General features: G+C 38.3%; 1 protein-coding gene across 1 annotated transcript in view; it reads left to right on the top strand.

The window, feature by feature from the left end:
• Positions 1 to 1,360: 1,360 nt before the first annotated feature.
• oprm1 (opioid receptor, mu 1) overlaps positions 1,361 to 19,675 on the top strand; it is a 28,312-nt gene continuing 9,997 nt past the window's right edge. Inside the window, exon 1 of the mRNA XM_036574422.1 lies at positions 1,361 to 1,617. Within this exon, the coding sequence (XP_036430315.1) occupies positions 1,361 to 1,617 (257 nt within the window). The remainder of the gene's footprint in view (positions 1,618 to 19,675) is intronic.

The raw sequence follows: 19,675 nt of genomic DNA, 5'->3' as shown, positions 1-19,675 counted from the left end.
AGTGAGTGAGTGAGTGAATGATTTAGTGAGTGTAAGTGAATGATTCAGTGAGGGAGTGAATGATTCAGTGAGTGGGTGAGCAAATGATTCAGTGTATGAGTAAGTGAATGATTCAGTGAGTGAGTGAAGGATTTACTGAGTGAGTGAATAATTAAGTAAATGACTAAGTAAGTGAGTGAGTGAATGAGTTAATGATTCGGTGAGTGAATGATTTAGTGGGTGAGTGAGCAAATGATTCAGTGTATGAGTGAGTGATTGATTCAGTGAGTGAGTGAGTGAATGATTTAGTGAGTGTAAGTGAATGATTCAGTGAGGGAGTGAATGATTCAGTGAGTGAGTGAGCAAATGATTCAGTGTATGAGTAAGTGAATGATTCAGTGAGTGAGTGAGCGAATGATTCAGTTTATGAGTGTAAGTGAATGATTCAGTGTGGGAGTAAGTGAATGATGCAGTGGGTGAGTGAATGGATAATTCAGTGAGTGAGTGAAGGATTGAATAAGCGAGTAAGTATGTGAGTGCATGAGTGAATGAATTAAATGATTATCAAATGAATGAGTGAGTGAGTGAGTGAGTGAGTCACTGAGTGAGGGACTGAGGGAGTGAGAACATGAGTTAGTGTTGTGGATGTTTAAGTTGAGTGAGTGACGAAGTAAATGAGTGAGTGAGTTAGTGAGTAAGTGAATGATTCAGTGAGTGAATGAATGATTAAGTAAACGAATAAGTGAGTGAGTGAGTTAATGGCTCGGCGAGTGAATGATTCCGTGAGTGAGTGAAGGATTTACTGAGTGAGTGAATAATTAAGTAAATGAATAAGTAAGTGAGTGAGTTAATGACTCGGTGAGTGAACGATTCAGTGAGTGAGTAAGTGAGTGAGTGAGTTAATGACTCGGCAAGTAAATGATTCAGTAAGTGAATGAAGCGAGGCTCGTTAAGTGAACCCAATAGCACCTATAAAGGTATGAACAGCTGACAGGGCAGATAAGCCCTCTGTCCTCTCCACCGTTTCAAGACTTCAGTCGCTTTTCAAAAAACCCAGAGCCTCGGGTCACGTGCTTTCATGCGTGACGTCATTTGGCTGGATAAAACGAGAGAAACCCTGTCGGTCTGTGAGCGCTGTGTGCTGCTGGTGATGATGTGACTGGCCATATAAAGTGCTGGACCCCGCAGTCACAAAGTGAGCAGCCTGCCACACGAGCCCGCTGAGGAGCGAGGAGGGCGCCCGCTTCAGAGGCTCTGCACGACTCGAGGGCTCGGACAGGTTTTCGATAAGAGAGAGAGAGAAAGAGAGAGGGAAGGAGGGAGGGAGAAAGTGACTGATAAACTGCACCGGTTCGGCTGCTCTGTTGAACCTGTGAGCGCTATGGAGAGCGGGGCGAACGTGTCGGATGCTCTCTATCAGTTTGCAGACCTGCTCATGGCGAACAGCAGCAGCGTGCTTTGCCGAAACTTCAGCGGTAACGCGAGCGTTTTGGACCCCGACTCGAGGTGTAACCTGACGACTGATATAAATAAAGGCTCCACTCCCGTGGTCATCGCCATCATCATCACTGCGGTTTACTCCATCGTGTGTGTGGTGGGACTGGTGGGCAACGTCCTGGTGATGTATGTGATTATCAGGTGAGTCGTGTGGAACAGGTCCATTCGCTTGTGGACAGAAAGACAAACCCACAGGTGACCGGCTGAGTTCTGCTGATCCGTGTGGACAGAGACAGCAGGGTACCTGTTGAAAGCACTGTGAGGGTCTGAATAGGCAGTGATGCTGGGAAGTGAGGAGCCTGTTCAGAGAGGCAAACAAGCAGACGCGTGCACTCGAAGTTGTTGTTTTTCATGCTGTCAGATGTGGCTTTGAGATGGCTGAGCGTGTGTGTGTGTGTGTGAGAGAGAGAGAGAGAGAGTGAGGGAGAGACCACTTCGTAAGCTTTGTGTCACATTGATACAGATCACACTTAAATAATGAGGTACATGTAAATATGTAAACAGTAAGTCGTTACATATGCAGTAACATTTGAATCTTACACTGAATGGTAGACATATGATGTTTAATAAGTGAATGCATCCTTTGAGGAGTTACTGAACTGCAGTATAGTAACACAAGAAGTGACCAACCACTGGAACTGGACCTTGAGGGTTGGGAAAGACCACATAAATTAGTGACACTTCTTCTAGACGTCCACCATGCTGTTACAACTACAGAATAACACTGACCGTTTCAGGGCTCTGGTCAGGATTTCCTAAAAGTGAAGCCACTGAATCCACAGAACTTCACACACGATTGCAATGGAGAGCAGGGATCGGCAATATGACAATATGTTATTGTTATTGTGATACATTTTGTCACAATAGGCTTTAATATCATTATTGTTATCATTAAGGAATAATTATTTATCTGCCACTGCTTGGTAGGCAGTATGGCAGCATGTTGTCACTATCATGATAAATTACAAGATGCTTTTCTGAGTATCTCATGAATATTGTCAGTACTTAAAGAACACAGACCAACTGCGTACTTCATAAGAATTGGTACTGTTTTACAGGATTCACTGTAGAACATTATGAGAAACGTTAAATGTTTGAGTATAAACCTTATTCATAGTTGCTGATAGTATTTTTGAAATGTGGCACCTCTGGGGTTTTATTGACTGTACCAACTTATCAGACTTCAGAAACACCTTCAGAAATTCCATCTATCATGAAAATGTCTCCAAGTATTGTGATGTTATATTTTTGTCATATTGCACACCCCTAAAGAAAGAGCATCCCAAACATACAGACTGTAGCACAGGGTCAGTTCCAGTGCTGTCCCAAAGCTTCTGATGTTACTCTACCAAAAACTGGTCTGCTGCTTGTAGCTGTTGTTGCTTGGGGTCTTGAAATGTAGTTATTGTCCACATACAGTAATATGTAAAGGTTTGAACACCCCTGGTTAAATTACATAATTAGATGGTTTTCTAGGTGAAAATATGTTAAAATTAGTGCACAATTTATGTTTATTTGCTGAGATTTAGAAAGTGGAAAAAATAACACAATAAAATGTCATAACTTTTGCACAGGCCACATTTCATGTTTTATTTTTCCTAATTTGAAAGAGGATGTGCTAACTTTTTTTACTTAGAAAATCAACAAAACGTAATTTTGGCACACAAACCTTTGCATACAACTGTACATGTCACTAAAACTAGCCCTGTTAGGATATATATAGAGCCTTTTTAAGCCTAAGTCATGCCAGTCAGTAAGAAGCAGGCTTTTAATCTAATGGACAACAAAAAGCATTTGGTGATTTGATATAAATTTCTGACTTGGTAGACAGGGTCATTTCTGTAAAAAAACAGACATTTAATGGTTTGAGTCTGGTATGTAGGGGTATATGGGTAAGACTTACATAAGGTGGACTAATTTGATTTTTTGTGCTTTGTAAAGCTACAGGGTCCACTGAGAGTTTATCAACCAATTACGTTTTTAGAGGAACGTGCCTCTGGCCTGTAGCCGTGACCTACCTGTGATTAATTATTTGATTGCAGGTTGATATTGGTTTATTGGGCTATATTATCTGCCATTAAAAAAGGCCTCCGGGCTAAGCAAATATGAGCTGATAATACAAGGCCATTTAAAGACATTCTTTCCGTGAGAGTCGTGCCAGAGTCATCGTGTCTAATCCTGAGCATTTCCTCTGCTGCAAATTTGAAGTGAACATCAACCCAGTTTCTAATGCTGTTAGTCTAATAGTGATGTAGTATCATAATTCATATGTTGGAAGCTTTTAATGAAGTCAAAACGCCTTTGTGTCTCCTAATATTTAGGTGGAACTGAATTGTCATAAGCAACAAAGAAACACAAACTGAACCACACCAAGCAAGAATGAGCCCAAGTTTCACATTCATTTCTGAAATGTGGAAAGGAAACATTAAATGCAAGTATGTCTGAAAGAAGCCAGAGTAAGAGGGCAATTATCACGCTGAATGAGGGACCCCCTGAGATGCCAGCTTATAGTGCATGAAAAATGAATGTACAATTTGCAAACATGGAGCAGGAAATGTTTGGCTACTAATAGGTACAGAATGCAAAGAGGGTAGGAACTCGTTCATCGCAAGGTTCAGTTCGTGCACATGTAGAAGCAATCTTATGTATTACCAGAAGCTTTGACCTTTAGAAGCTATGCTGTACAAAGGAAGGCATGACTATGAATGGTGTAAGTGGTAATATCTCTTCTTTTACTCATCTTAAAATATTCAGATACTTCCTTTCAACTCAGTACTCATCAGGGGTCATCAGGGTCATCAGTCAGATTTGACCTGGGGCCACATTCACACAGAGCATGTACTGTTTGGGCTAGAAGCCCACCTATCCTCCCACCATGCCAACCCCACAAACTAAACATCTCATCATCAATTTAGTATAAACACTAAATCATTTATGAGTTCTGAGTTCTGCACACACTCATCCAGTCACCCATTCATTTACATTATACATATCATCACTGTCCAGTGAAAAACATTCACCTCAAAGATGGTAACTTTACAGGAAAAGGCAGAAACTTTCTTAAATTGTAATAGAAATTAATGTAAAGATATTTTATTTCAAGTCATTATGGAGCTTTTCTATTGGTCCATTCATCATGAAATTTTCACACAGTGTAAAGGACAGCCACCTTGTTCAAATGGTATGGAAGAATAAAAATTGACAAAAATGGCGATACGTTTCTTTATGAACAGTGACAATATGTTAACAATGCTAATTACAAGAGTTGAAAATAATAATATATTTACAAGGGTAACAACATTCAGTGGTAGATTACAGTGATCAGTTTTTTTATTACTTTACAATCAGTATTAGACTCAGGGATCAGAGCTAGCCCAGCACTCTGCATTCACTTTTACTCTGGACAGCTAAACTTGCTTGCATTTTAGCAACACGGCCACAAAGCAGTACAATCTGGTGAAATGTAAAAACATCCAAATATGTGTTGTGAGTTACTTAGCAAAACGAATTAGCTAGCAAAAATACCTTTGTTTAAATCCCTCAGTCCATATTCGACATTTTTCTTTTCTTTTCTTTTCTTTTCTTTTCTTGTTTTCTTGTTGTCTACTTATAAGATTTGTGCACGTTTCACAGTCACAATTCATTTTTACATGACCATTTCAAAGCCCAGGCTGTTTTAGTTACTGTCTCTCTGAGAATGACATCTTTTCAGATTGGCTGCCCTGTATTGTGATTCATTCAGAGTCCAGGATGAAGCGCTCCTTATAACGTCTACAAAAAGTGAATGGGCGGGGCTAAACTGCCTACGCTGAGTTGGCAGATTATGTATAAATGCATTGGTTGTGGTGACATCACAACCACAGTTAATTCAAGCAGGACATTTTTGTTGCTTAGTGTCCATGTATGGGGGGGTGAACGTCACAATTTGCAGCTTTACTTTAGTACTGTTTACATACTAAATCAAACTCTTTAATTAAAAGAATTGAAGGAAATTCAGTTTTCCATGATATGGACTCTTTAAGAGAAAAATTGATGCAGCGAATCAATGAATGGATAAAAAATTGACCCAAAGGTATGTTGATATAATGCCACCCCCAAAAATTCCTGAAAGTGGTTTACAATGTTTTGCTATGAAACCCTTCCTTTTCAGAGGACATGGCTCTCTCAGTGAATCTTGTCCACCATCTTATTCACTGTCTACACTCTTAAAGGCCCCCAAAGGTGTTCTTTGTCACAATACCACAGAAGAACCACTTTTGCTTCCCTAAAGAACCTTTCAATAAATAGATATCTAAAAAAAGAGAGAAAAAAACATACATATAAGCCAAAAACCATTTAGGAAGCTTCATTTGGCACAATGCATAAATCATAGGTTACAGCACTAATGTTCAGAAATCTCTGCTAGGAGCCAGTGGCACCCTCAGCGATAGATAATTGCATTTACATTCTCCCAGTTATTAACCCCCACAAAACAACGTCTAGTGTTCAGGAGCGCTTATGGAGCTCAGCACATGACAAACAGGAGTGGCGCGGCACAATCATGTGGAAAATCAATCTTTTAGTGAACAGAGAAGGAAAACAGAGGGGAATTCTAATAATGCCTAGCTTTTTGTTGTCATGGAGAAGCTCAAGAGTTGCACCCAACATCTCTACCTCCACTGGCCACTGTACTTACAGAAGGCTTTTTGCTACATGAAGGGGGAGACATGGAAAAACGAACAGAGGACGCTCAGCTGTGTCAGATCCATATCTGTCTTTAGTACCACAGTATCTGAATAGCAGGGCAGTGAGGTATGTGACTTGAGATTTTCAGTTGAGATTCCCTTTTAATGGGGTTTTTAAAATGCACAGAGGTTACTTACTCTTCATGTTTTTGTTTCCCCAGAACAGCTTATGCAAGGTACAACAGAGAAAACTGGCGCTTTGATATGCCTAATAAATCAAAAGCTGACCTTTCACATTTTAATCCTTCTGCTCCACTCATTACCTGTGACATTTATGTCAGGCACACTTCATAGTTAAAAGACATCAATACCACAATCACTTCAGCTCCTGTGGACAGCCTGAAGTACAACTGATTTATTTGTATTTGTGCTTTAGCTTGATTGATATTCACGTGTAGCCAGTCTAAACAGCCAACTTCCATCGTCCACTTCCTGTGTCCTTTTCTCCCTAAAACACGTCCTTCAAGTAAGCTTAGACAAGCAGTGTTGATTTTGCCTCTCAGGTCTGCCATTGTTGTTTATAATGAAAGGTAAATTTCTTCCGATGTTCTAGTTTGATTAAAGCGATCGTGGCATTTGTGAATGTAAACTCAGCCGCATGTGTTGTGCTCAAATCGAGCATGAGTCTGGACCATACATGGCTGCCAAAAAGGGCTTTAGGAGGCATTACATGAGTCATGGATTTTAGTAATGGATTTTAAATGTTACAATATATTTTGGCACATACCTCCATGGTGTACGTCTCTGATGCAAATTTAAAGAATAATTTCACAGATTTTTCAACATTTCGGTATAATTAAATGGTTGAGACATAAACATAGTCATTCAGGGCAGTTTCATGTGAAATGCGGCATTCTAGATAAACTTACTAGTTCACAGTGGTGGTGATAGAAACCAGACATCTGAAGAGTTCAATGCCTCTAAAAGCTCCCTCACAGAAAGCTATTACACAGTATAGTTATGAATATGTTGACGTCTGGGACATAGTTTTGAGATATGCTTTTGCTCTAAAAGATAATTTTTTAAATTCAAAGGCAAAATAGTCCCAAAATACTTTTTTTACAGATTTAACACTATTTTACCATTTTAAACACTACTTAAGTACTTAATATAAACTACTACTAACTACTAACTACTTATATAAAACTCAGAAGTCACATGTAGGTTCAGAGGTCATTTTTCATTGTAAATATAATACATATATCTGCATTACAGATATTGCAACCCCAGGTTCCCATCACCACCACTGTAAAGAAATCTACATCTGCAAGCTTTACTACAAGGAACTATATATCATCACACCACTGTGAATGATTTGGTTTGTCACCTCAACAATTAACCAACAAAAGGATTTTGTTTAATTTTAAAATGTGGTATTCACTTTTAACACAATTGCTACTGCACCCATAAATTTGAATCCTTCCTCATTCATGTTTGACATTATGATCCACAGTAAATGTGGGTTAATCATTGTTTCGCTGGGGAAGTCATTTGAAGTCGAGGTTCTCATAGACTTAACTAATGTTCAGTCAGTGTTCAAATAATGAAACCCAGAGGAAAAAGGTTCATCTGAACAGATGAGAAACTATATGTTGGTGGTCATTGTTCTAAACATAAATGGTGACATGTTGATTAAAATTGATCTGGCTGATCTTCACTTCATTGACTACATGTCAGCACATGACAAACACATTACAGATGTATGGTTCCATAAAATGGAAACGTCGGTTCAAGTGCATTTTCATCTTTCAGCAGCTTTATGGATCTCTGTGGAATTTGTAATGAACCCCAGTGTGCTGCAGACTCCTGACTGCCCCTCATGCTGGTCTCTACATTAGTCCTGCAGTGCACTGACCCAGTGAGTTCGGTAATGTTTGTAATATAAATAGTGGAACACTGCGACCTCTCTGATTTGTTCATGCTGTTTCGTGTCCAATTGGCAGTGCACATCCCCACAACAAGGAGAAGTTCATTCAGTCCAACTGTCTATCTGTTGCCTTCTGACAGCGTGCAGGAAACATTGATTTCAGGGACTGGAGCTTGATGAACAAAGTATTTATGACTGTAGTGATGGAAAACATCCAAAGTGAAAGAAGGAAATCAGAGCACACTATGTTACGATGAATAAATGTCTGAAAGGCCTGAAGGAACCATATAGAGAGCATCCCATATAGTTACTGGTTTGGGGCTACCAGCTATACATTCAGAGACTTTGGCTTTGGCCCCTTTAACTCATTAAAATCTGCCCTCCAGAGTAGGTGGGACATGCATGTTCAGCATAGTGAACAGTATCAGCTATCTTTTCTGTGTGCTACTGTGAGATACACAGTAGATACTTTATAAAACGCCAAATCAGAAAGAGTTAGGAAAGTATGGAAAACGCAAATTTAAAAAAAGCGCAGTGATTTCTAAAATTTACTTTGACTTGTATTTCACTGCAGACAGTATGAACACAAGATATTTCATGTTTTGTCTGGTCAACTTTATTTTATATGTAAATATACTTCCATTCCTGCCATTCAGGCCTGCAACACATTCCAAAAAAAGTTGAGACGGGGGCAGTTTAGGGCTATTAATGAGGTAAAGGAATTAAATAATGATGTGATTTTAAACAGGTGACGTCAACAGGTGATTGTAATCGTGATTTAGTACAAAAGCAGCATCCAGGAAAGGCCTAGTCCTTTAGGAGGAAATATGGGCAGAGGACCACCAGTATGCCAACAAATGCATGAGAAAATTATTGAAATGTTTAAAAACAATGTTCCTCAAAGATAGACAGGAAGTGATTTGGGTATTTCACCCTCTACAGTGCATTATTAAAAACACATTATTAAAAGACTCAAGGAATCTGGAGGGATTACAGTGCGTAAAGGGCAGAGACGCAAACCTAAGCTGAATAACTGCAATATCACCACATGGGCTCAGGGTTACTTTGGCAAACCTTTATCAAGCACTGCAATATGTAGTTACATCCACAAATGCCAGTTAAAACTGTACTGTGGCAAAAGGAAGCCTAATGTTAACCATGTCCAGAAGTGCCGCCGACTTCTTTGGGCCTGGAGGCATCTGGGATGGACCATCACACAGTGGACACGTGTACTATTGTCCGACGAATCAGTATTTGGGGTCTTTTTTTGGAAGCAATGGATGCTGTTTGCTCTAGACCAAAGTTGAAAAGGACCATGCAGACTGTTACCAGCAGCAAGTCCAAAAGCCAGGGTCTGTCATGGTGTGTCAGTGCTCTTGGCAAAGGTAACTAGCGTTTTTGGAGTAACATGTGCTGCCTTCAAGATGACATCTTTTCCATGGACGCCTTGCATATTTCACCAAGACAATGCAAAACCACATTCTGCACACATCACAATGGCATGGCTGCAGAAGAGGACAAGTAGTCCTGATCTGTCCCCAATAGAGAATGTGTGTGCATTTTAATGCACAAAATGGGCCAAAAATACGACTGAAATGCTTTATCACTTGGTGTTCCTACACAAGTGTTGTGAAAAGGAATGGCAGCATTACAAAGTGGTAAATGTTTTACTGCCTTTTTTTTAAATATGTTGCAAGAATTAAAATGAAATAAAAAAATATTTATTTTGAAATGTTTAAAATGTTTATTTTGAAAAAACAATAAAATACATGCAGTAAAACATCAAACAATGTGCTGTAATGTGCAAAATATGTATTGTTTTCAATGTAATACAGGTCAAAACTAATTTACAAATCACTTCTCAATTTTTATTTAACATAACATCCCAACATTTTCTGATTTGGGGTTGCAGATACTCCCCTCCTCTTTGTCTAGCATTCAAAATAATGTCTTAAGTGCAGCTGAACTTTAAGATGAATTTAATAGTTAAGCAATAGAACAACAGGGAGTGTGTTACACGAATAACAACACAGTTGTGACTGGGTCACAGGAACAAGCTGAAGACTTGATGTTAGTCATGATGTTTTTCATGCCTTTAACAGTTCTGAAAATAAAGAAAAAAATAAAGCAAAGAACATTGAAATCTGCTTCATCATTGGTGATTTCTTACTCCAAAAAAGTATCCATTTGTGTTACGATTAGAACCTTAAAACTGTCACAATATCAGGTTCAGCTCAGCTTTTTCAGTATTTGCCAGATTAACCTCAGTGTTCTTTTGTTCCAGTCAGTCTGTAAAGTTTTTCACAGCCCATCTTGATTGATTGTATTCTGTTTGTTTTGTCTAATTCCAGTTTTTTTTATTGTTCTGATCTTCCCAGCTGCCAATTTAAAAGCTTGCTGGGCAACAAGACGTTTGAAATTTGATGTAGGTCTGCTGTCACACTCTTCTTACAAATCTGACCAAATGGGCTGCAGGTCAAATTTTATCTTATAAAAGTTGTCCATTTTCTGATTTTGTATGTGCTAAAGTTGAAACTTGAAACTTTTCTGCAACATAAAGCGAGTCGTTATTTAGCAATAGGTGTTCAGTTGAATGATGCAGGTATTGTGAGAAAACCTTCATAGCCACTCTTAACAACCCTAAATTTAACCTTCAGTTACCAATACCTTAACAATAATGCTGCATTTGCATTATGATGGTAGATGGATATTCAATGGAGCAGAGACAGAAAACTCTGCCATCTCCTGCAGCAACATGAGTGTACCACAGTGTTAAGTGCTCACTTTGCCCAACTTTTGCTGTTGGTCGTATCTGTAGAATTAAATGGATGTTGCTTTTTCTAGAACCGTGGATGTTGAAGCCAACCATTTTGTGCACTGAGAAACATTTGAGCCCTTGCGATAAAAAAGAGTATATATGATATATTTTTAAAATCATATAAAGCATGAGTCATATAAGCATGGTGCGGCATTGTTTGATGCCCTGTATGTTAAATACAGGGGCCACTAAAATGTAAAAAGCATAGTTTGTCATTTATTGTAAAGGTTATACAAAATAAAAGAGAAAACAAAAGAACTGTTAATCCAAAAACAGGTGCAATGGTTAATATATGTTTATTCATTGAAGGGGCTTATTTGTGTGATCTCAAAACACTTTATAAGGCAGCATAGTGCATAACAGCATCACTCAACATATGATCAGAGCCACAGTTATAGGTTGTGTACCGTTGCTGTTTACAGCAATTCTGCTGTGAGGCACAGAACACTGTTTTCAAGCTTCATTTTCATGACTTCTGAAGTGTTGTGCTTTTTATGCTCGTAATATACTTCTCTGAGCTGGACATTGTCCAGGTGCACATACTTTGACTTGGCTAAAAACAGTAATAAGGGTCATTTCCATTTCTCATCTGAATATTTCAGCCATTGTCTTGAAACACAAGAAAAATGAAGTGGACAGGGGACCGTATGTTTTCTATCACTAAATAAAAAAGCCAATGCTGCCTTTATTGTTGGGTGCACTGTAGTTGTTTCTTAGTGAGCGTTGAACATACACGTTTACCGCAGGTTTATTATTGATTTTTTGAATGAAGTATGAAGTATATTCCTGTTCATCTGTTTCATTGCTCATAATGGTGATTTGTGACACAAAAACTACAAAGTTTTGCCCATGTTAGATTATGTTGTTTACATATTAGCTGGCTTTAAAGGGTTACAGTGGAGCAGAACTCTACTGGGTATGTGCTGCAGATTGACTATAAGCCCTACTCTCTCTGACACTTCAATGCATCGAGGAACCTGTAAACCATGATCCGTCAGCCTTCAATCACACCTGAGCTTGACAAATAACAGCACGCTCTGAATCGGTGCCAGACTCTGGCATGGACAGATAGGTGCAGACAGAGCGTCTGGATGAGCTTTAATGGATTGGCTCCAGGTGCTAGGACGGGAACTGCACTGTCTGATTTAGCCACAGGCAGAGTGGTTGACGTCCTGCGCGTTAACGTCTCTTGCATAAGCTTTAATTTGGCTTTTTATGCTTGACTCACCCAGATTATTTTGTCTTGATCCATTGTAGCTACTTTATTTTTCCTCCACTCTGTCTGATGACTTTCATTTAAATGGGGCCAAGCACTGTCATGTAAGAGAAAAGAAGCTTTTGAGGGAGTTTTGATGGCCCTTTTTGCCTCTTGTTCCACCAAACAATGGTTTATGTTGACTTCACGAGTGTGTCACTCTCAGAGCTCGCCTTTGTGGAACTGACAGTTGCTTTTTAAACAGTGTTGTGTTTCTTGCAGTAGAATTTATTTAAAATTAGTCATGAACATGGGCCTTTCAAGTGTTTGTCAGACTCTTTCTCTTTTAACAATGTCCTATTGTGTGGACGTGACGTGTCGCTCAAGGACACTTATGGACATTCGTGATCTGTGGCTAATTCTCAAACTCCGCAAAGCGTCCTTGGTTATCGCGTTTGCTAATCCATATTTGGAATGTAGAGAACTCAGTTGGAAAAAAACACAATAACAAGGCTGCATCAATGAGCAGATTGCACAGAAGTAGATGACACAAAAAGACAGAACATGTTCTGGTGTTCCCTAGCAACAAGCTAATCCTGGGGTTTTGTAATAGTAATGAAAGCTGGTTCGCCACTGATAGCAATAAAACCTGCTCTACCTGATTATTAGATTTGGCTCATATTGTTCTGTGGCAAAAGCGCTTTTATTATGATTTTCAATGATACTGTTTCTAATTGGAAAAAAGAAGGGAAGTTAACCCCTTAATGGGCCAGGACAGTCAAATGGCCTCAAGTTTTGATGTGGTCCTCTTGCTTTCATAGTAGCTGCAATTGATTGTTAGTTTCATATAAGTTTTATACCTTCCTATTAAAAACCCATTTTCAGTGACAAACCAGTTATTAGAACTTACAGCCATGACAGACGATTTTATTAGCTCATAAATAGTGCTATCACAATGCAGAAAGGGAGCAGTAAAATGGCCTGTTATTTCTGTCTCTATTGTCAGCTGCTACACAATTCTGGCTATTGCTGCATGCCAAAGCCTTAGGGCTGGTTGTCATCTCTTAGCATGCTAAATCTTCTTCAGTGCCACTTCACTTCACATGTATCTAAAATGTCAAACCCCTGAACTCAAACCACCCTACACCAGACCAGGTTCCATGTCTTTTTATGGCTGTTGGCTCAGATAAAGCCTTTCCATCACTTTCAGTATAAATTTGGACCATAGAACAGAGCGTACAACAGTTGAAGCACCTGGCCAAAAGTATGTGGACCTGACAACTTGTTGAAGGTCTCATTCCAAAACCATGGGCATTAATATGGAGTTGACATTTGCCCCCTAAGATTTTGAAGTATGTCAGAATTTGTGCCCCTTTAGTCAAAAGAGCATTTGTAAGGTCAGGCACTGATGTTGGACAAGAAGGCCTGGCTCACAATCAACATTCCAATTCATCCCAGTTCAGTGTGGTTTAGGTCAGGGCTCTGTGTAGACCACTGGAGCTCCCCCACACCAAACTCATCAAACTATGTCTTAGTGGACCTCACTTTGTACACAGGGGCACAGTTATGCTGGACCAGGAAAAGGACTTTCCTAAACTGTTGCCACAAAGTTGGAAGCATATCATTTCTAAAATGTCTTTGTATGTAGCATTAACATTACCCTGCACTAGAAATAAGGGACTGAACCCAAACCCTGAAAAACAGCCCCAGCATGATTCACCACTCCAGAGAACACATTTCCACTGCTCCAGAGTGCTTTACACCACTCCAGCCAACACTTGGCATTGCGAACAGTGGTCTTAGGCTTGTGTGTGGCTGCTCAGCTCTCAACGCACAGTGCTTGTGCTGATGTTGCTCCCAGAGGTAGTTTGGAACGCTGTAGTGAGGAGTGCAACAGAGGTTAGGTGATTTTATGTGTTACATACTTCGGCACTTATCAGCCGAGAGTTTGGGTGGTTTTCCACTTTGTGGCTGAGCCCTTTAGCATTTCACAATAATAGCACTTATTATTTACTGATTTTTTTTATCACATTTGAGAAGCTTCTTTTCGTCGTTTTTGAGTCCAAAACCCTGATATCTCAAAAACTCAACAATGCTTGGGTTATACTGTTTCTTCCACTTTCACAGTCAAGGTTTGGTCTTGGATACTCTTTATATTATAAATATCACTAAGCTACTGAGCTTGAGAGGAGAAGATTCTACATTCTGGTTAGATTATCAAACGCTGTGAAACATGCTTTTACATCATCAGTTCTATTGGTGATACACTCTTTAAAAAATGGTTCTTCAAGGGTTCTTCAGTAAAGGCAGTAGTTCTATATAGAACCATGAACACTCAATAAACCATCTGAATGTAGAAATGGTTCTTCGGAAAAAAATATATATATTTGGTTTAAAAAAAAGTCGTTCTATATAGCACCAGAAAGGGTTCCACTATTGTTTTGAGTTAAAGAATATGGTATAGTTACCCATATGGAAGAAAAATGTATTAGATTAGATTCTTTATTATCCTAAAAGGATAATAAAGGATATTTCCAAAGAGGAAACTGTATGTACGTATCCTGGCTATCGTATCAAAACCTCATAACTACATTTTGTTCTGTTTTTTCATACAAGGTTTTGTCACAACAGAAATAATATATTTAAAGCCAAAATATATGTGCAATATGCATTCTTAAATAAGGAATATGAATATGATGCTATAAAACAGTGGTCACCAACCCTGGACCTGGAAATGTACCTTCCTGAGGAATCTAGTTCCAACCACAGTCTGCCACACCTATTCCAGCTAATTCACTTCTTCAGAAGTCTTTGATTGGCTGGATCAGATGTGTTAGTGTTAGCTGTGAGGAGGGGCAGAATGTTGGATGCAGGTTGGAACCAAACATTATAGGAGATTTCTAGGAGGAGGGTTTGTGAGCGCTACCATAGAAGAACCCTTTTTGGTTCCCTAAAGCAGGGGTTCTCAAGCAAGTCCTCAGGGCCTCCTAGACAGGCACAGTCCACATTTTCATTCCAATCTAGCTCACAACACATAGGAATAGAGCAAAAATGTGGACTGTCTGGGGGGCCCTGAGACATGGTTTGAGAACCACTAGAGCCTTTTAATGGATGGTTCTGTAGAGAACCATTTTAGTAAATGACATGTAAAAAAAAGCTTAAAGTTTACAGAAGTTCTGCATATATAAAGGTTCTGGGAAGAACCCTAAAATGGGCATAAAACCTTTTATGTGAAGATTCTTTAAACCTTCAAAAGGTTCTTCACACTCACATCTCTTTTTCAAACATAGTTCTTTAGGGAACCAAGAATGGTTATTCTGCAGCATTGCTCAAAAACCCCTTAGCGGTACCTCTTTTCCAAAATTCCAAAAGCTGACTGCTTTCACATCTCATATTTCTCCCTACACAAGACTGGCTCTGCAGAATCCCGCTGCAGCTTAATGAGAGGTCTTGCTTGCAAGACAGCATCCTCCATGTTGAATGTGACACTGTAGGAAAGCAAAGCCATAGATTTTTGGATTCTGTTACCAAACAGTGACCATGGAGCTTCAGAGAATAACAGCTGTTACGAGTTCTAACAGAGAAATCTCAGAGCTAATACGACAATAATGAGCAATCCGTTTTTAACATGTTTCCAGCAAGCATCTAAAGCGCTGAGGACTACACTCCCAATTGGTGATTAGAAACTGAGTTCAGTGCCTTTGAAGACTGATGTGCCATATAGTGTGCGAGGTAATGGATCCCTGGCACATCCGCACAATTAGAGACAAACCCTAGTGAGGAAAAATAAGTGCTGTGATCATTTGTCTGGTGCAAAGAGGCTTTGATGACTCTGTAATCATCAGAAATGGCTGCCAGTCCGTAGTTTCACACTGCTTTGCAAGACAACAGTGTATGAACAAATGCTTAAGAACATGGAAACTAAGCACTTTGTATTATTTTTGCTGGTTATTTTGAACTTCATTTAAAGCCAAAATGATTATGTGCAATCCAGGTTACAAATGCTTTAGATTCTATACAGTTCTGAGGAAGAGATGAGAGGTAGTGCAGAGGAACTGATGACCGATGCTTCCCTGCATTATATTAATATATCACAGCTCCAGATGCTTCTTTATAAAAATAAAAACATACAGTCACTGTAATATCAAAAACTTGTATCTTTATTTTACTCTATTTATATTACGTTATGTCACATAATTGTATTGTTTATCATAAGAAAATGCTGTCCTTTATATTATGTGAACATTTCATGGCGAATGGACCAATAAAAATAGTCCAATGTTACTTGCAATAAGATATTGTTACATTAACTTACTTTAAAAGTGAAGTTTTTCCTTCTGTTTTAAAGTACCATTGTGGAGATGAGAGATCTTGTTATGAGAGTGATGATATAAAGTATCATGACAGTCAAAGAGCTATTTTATACTTATAGCCATATACAAAATTTTAGGCACCCTATTGACTTCGGTTGTTGTTGTTGATTTTTTTTTTTTATTGAGTTTTGTTGATTTTCTCAGTGAAAATAAGTTCCGCTTCTGCACATTAATGTACAATGAGTGTCTATTTGCTGAATTTAATTAATTTTGGGAAAAAATAAAACATAAAATGTGGCCTACACAAAACTTATGACACACTTCATATTTTTTATTTATTTTTATTCCAATATGCTAAATTCAGCAAATCAATAGAAATTTTGCATTATAATTTGCAGAAAAATGTCATATGTAAGTATGTTCTCTGTAGAGGATGTGTTAACTTATTTTCACTTAGAAAATCAACGAAACATGTTGTTTGACTGGGGGTTTTCAAACCTTTACATATGACTCTAGATTAAGCATGAGCGGCAGGTGAAGAAACACTGGACGAGTAGTCAGAAACAATCCAGATGAACTGATGAATAAGAATAATAATAATATTGCTTGAATTCATTATTTTACTCTCACATATGAAGATTTTGGAGGTGTGAGAAGTCAGCCTTGCTGAAGTGATCAGAAGCAGTGGTCTTCTGATCATTTAGTCACTACATCTGATGAAGCATGCCATTCCAGACTCTACTTGTCAATCAGAGAAATGAAAAGTAGGTTGTGGTATAATTAGTTTAAACTCCTATTTGTAGATGCTCTCCTTACTCAGGATTCGTGACTAGCAAGGCATTTTCACAGTCTTGTAGCCTAGATAGAAATAACTTGTTGGGCTGCATTTCCCACATAGACATTTAAACAGTCATGCATTTGTGTTTCATTGGAAATGCCATATGCTTATTGGTTAAAATGTCATTTTCTTTTGCATTTGTAAAATAGGGTGCTCCCTCCAAGGCCACGTACAGCATTTTTATCACATTTCAGAAGCTGTCCTTAAATACTCCTCAACACTTCTACCTTACTTTCTTTGGAGCCAGTCAGAAGAGCTCTATTTAAAGAGTTTCATCCTGAAATGCTGTATATCCATTTCTAACCAGTTTGAATATAAAGAGATTCAAAAAGAATAGCAGTTGACAAATAATGCATTTTGTCAAAAAACACATTTCTCTAATAAAGGTGAGCTTGAGCAGAAAACGTTCTACATTCTGATTAGGTTACCAAACTCATGCCTTACATCATCTGTGGACATTCTTTTGTTAGACTAAAACCAAGTTAAATCACTGGTAGGCTGGGAGCAGCCTGTGCCCTGCTGTAAATGGATTTAGAAGTTTGAGGTGTTTTTCAGGGAATTCTGAGCCTGAGGCTTGTTTGTGTTTGCGGATGAAGAAGAAAACATCAGGGTTGTGTCCTCAGCTCTGGCATAAACTGCCTAGTGCTGCTGCAGAATTTTGTGCTGTATTGCACTCCTTTATATGTTCTCAGTATACTGAGGTTTTTAAATGTATATAGTCCTGCCTTTTTTTTATAGTACCAACCTTTTTAAAATTGCTGTCAGTATTGAAAAATGAAATTATATACATTTACGAATATACCTTCACACTCCTGCTTTGATTTGTAAACTCACCAAAGAAACAATATATTAGTTTTTCCTATTCAAATGCTCAGTTGGCAAAATTATAAAGTCAGCAAATCAGAAGCTGCTTTTAAATGAAACTCCATGATTTTTCAAAACCATATAATTCATTGGTTGAAATGTAAACAGGGTCATTCAGAGTGGTTTGGTGTGAAGTGGTTATTTTAGAGAAACTTACTGACTGATTTCTTTGCAGTGCTGCTGATAGGAAACAGGGGTTGCCATGTCTACAACAAAAATATAGCCATTTTATTTACTATCCAAAACCACTAATCAACCTGTAGACCTATACGTGTCATCTGAGTTTTATATGTAAAGTTGATGATGGTAAAATAGTGGTAAATTTGGAAAAAATATGTTTTAGGCCAAAATCTTTAGACACTTCAGACATCTGGTTCCTATTTATCCTGTTGTGAGAAACTCTGACTTGGTAAATTTCTCTGGAATAGCACACTCTGAATTACTTATTTAAGCAAAAAATTGAAAATTAGTGGAATTCCCCTTTATATTTATAGACTTTGGGTTGTGTAGTAGAAGGAGGTTGATGCTGTGATAAACATATCTTTTCACGAACAAATTCATGGAAAAATGGCTGACCATCCAAAACACAACTTTAAAACCATTTAAGTTATTATATTTGCTTCAATCACAATGTATCAGTCAGCAGTACTGTTTTTCTACACAATTAAACAAAAAATAGTTTCACCATCAAAGTACTGTAAAATTTGATGGTAAATGCTATATATAATTAGGTGTTCTCAGACTGCTGTTAATGTAGAGAACTAGAATGTTAATTCACAAAAACAAATTATCACCTTTATTTCACAGATATTTGCATTTACTTTAGTGGTTGTTACTGTTATTATGACTGTTACTGTCAGAGATGGGAACAAGTCACTCAGTTGCAAGTCACATGTAAGTCTTGACACTCAAGTCAAGCCCCAGATCAAGACAGTCAAGTCTTGATTTAAGTCCCGAGTCAGTACAGGCGAGTCTCAAGTCAAGTCCCTAGTTCTAATCTTCGTAAACAAGTCAGTTTGCATTTTTCACCAAATTTAAGGTCAGTGCAACACTGAACACCAAAAAGTGATCAGTAATACAGCCTTTTAATGACAGCATGTTAGTAGTGTATGGCTGTATATTAATTTTTTTTAACTAATTAATTTTTTTCATTATTCACCTTCCAAATAAAATACAAAATCCATGGTATACAGATAACCCCGACAGACATAAAGGTCCAGCACACCTGTCTCTATTATCCAGATCCCCCTGAAGTATCAGTTGTGATAGGCTATTATTGGAGCTAATTTCTGCAGGGTGGTAGATCTCCATGACCAGGATTGGGCACCCCTCGTATACACAAAGAGTAGTGAACTACTCTTAGATGGAAAAAATTATATTTGAAGGCAAATATTTTTGATGATTTTTGGGAACATTGGGCAGCTGCTAGTTTGAATTGAATTTAGACAACAGAAACTGACCAAGCTGAACCAAGTTTACAGAAAAGACAGCAAAATGATGGTGAATGTACGAAGCTGAAGCTGACTTTTTATTCGCAAACTTCTTATTTGAATTTTCCATTGCACCTTAAATGGTGCAGC

The sequence above is a fragment of the Colossoma macropomum genome, unplaced genomic scaffold (genome assembly GCF_904425465.1).
Source record: "Colossoma macropomum unplaced genomic scaffold, Colossoma_macropomum, whole genome shotgun sequence".
In the NCBI taxonomy this organism is placed as follows: Eukaryota; Metazoa; Chordata; class Actinopteri; order Characiformes; family Serrasalmidae; genus Colossoma; species Colossoma macropomum.
This window is presented reverse-complemented; position numbering and strand designations above follow the sequence as displayed.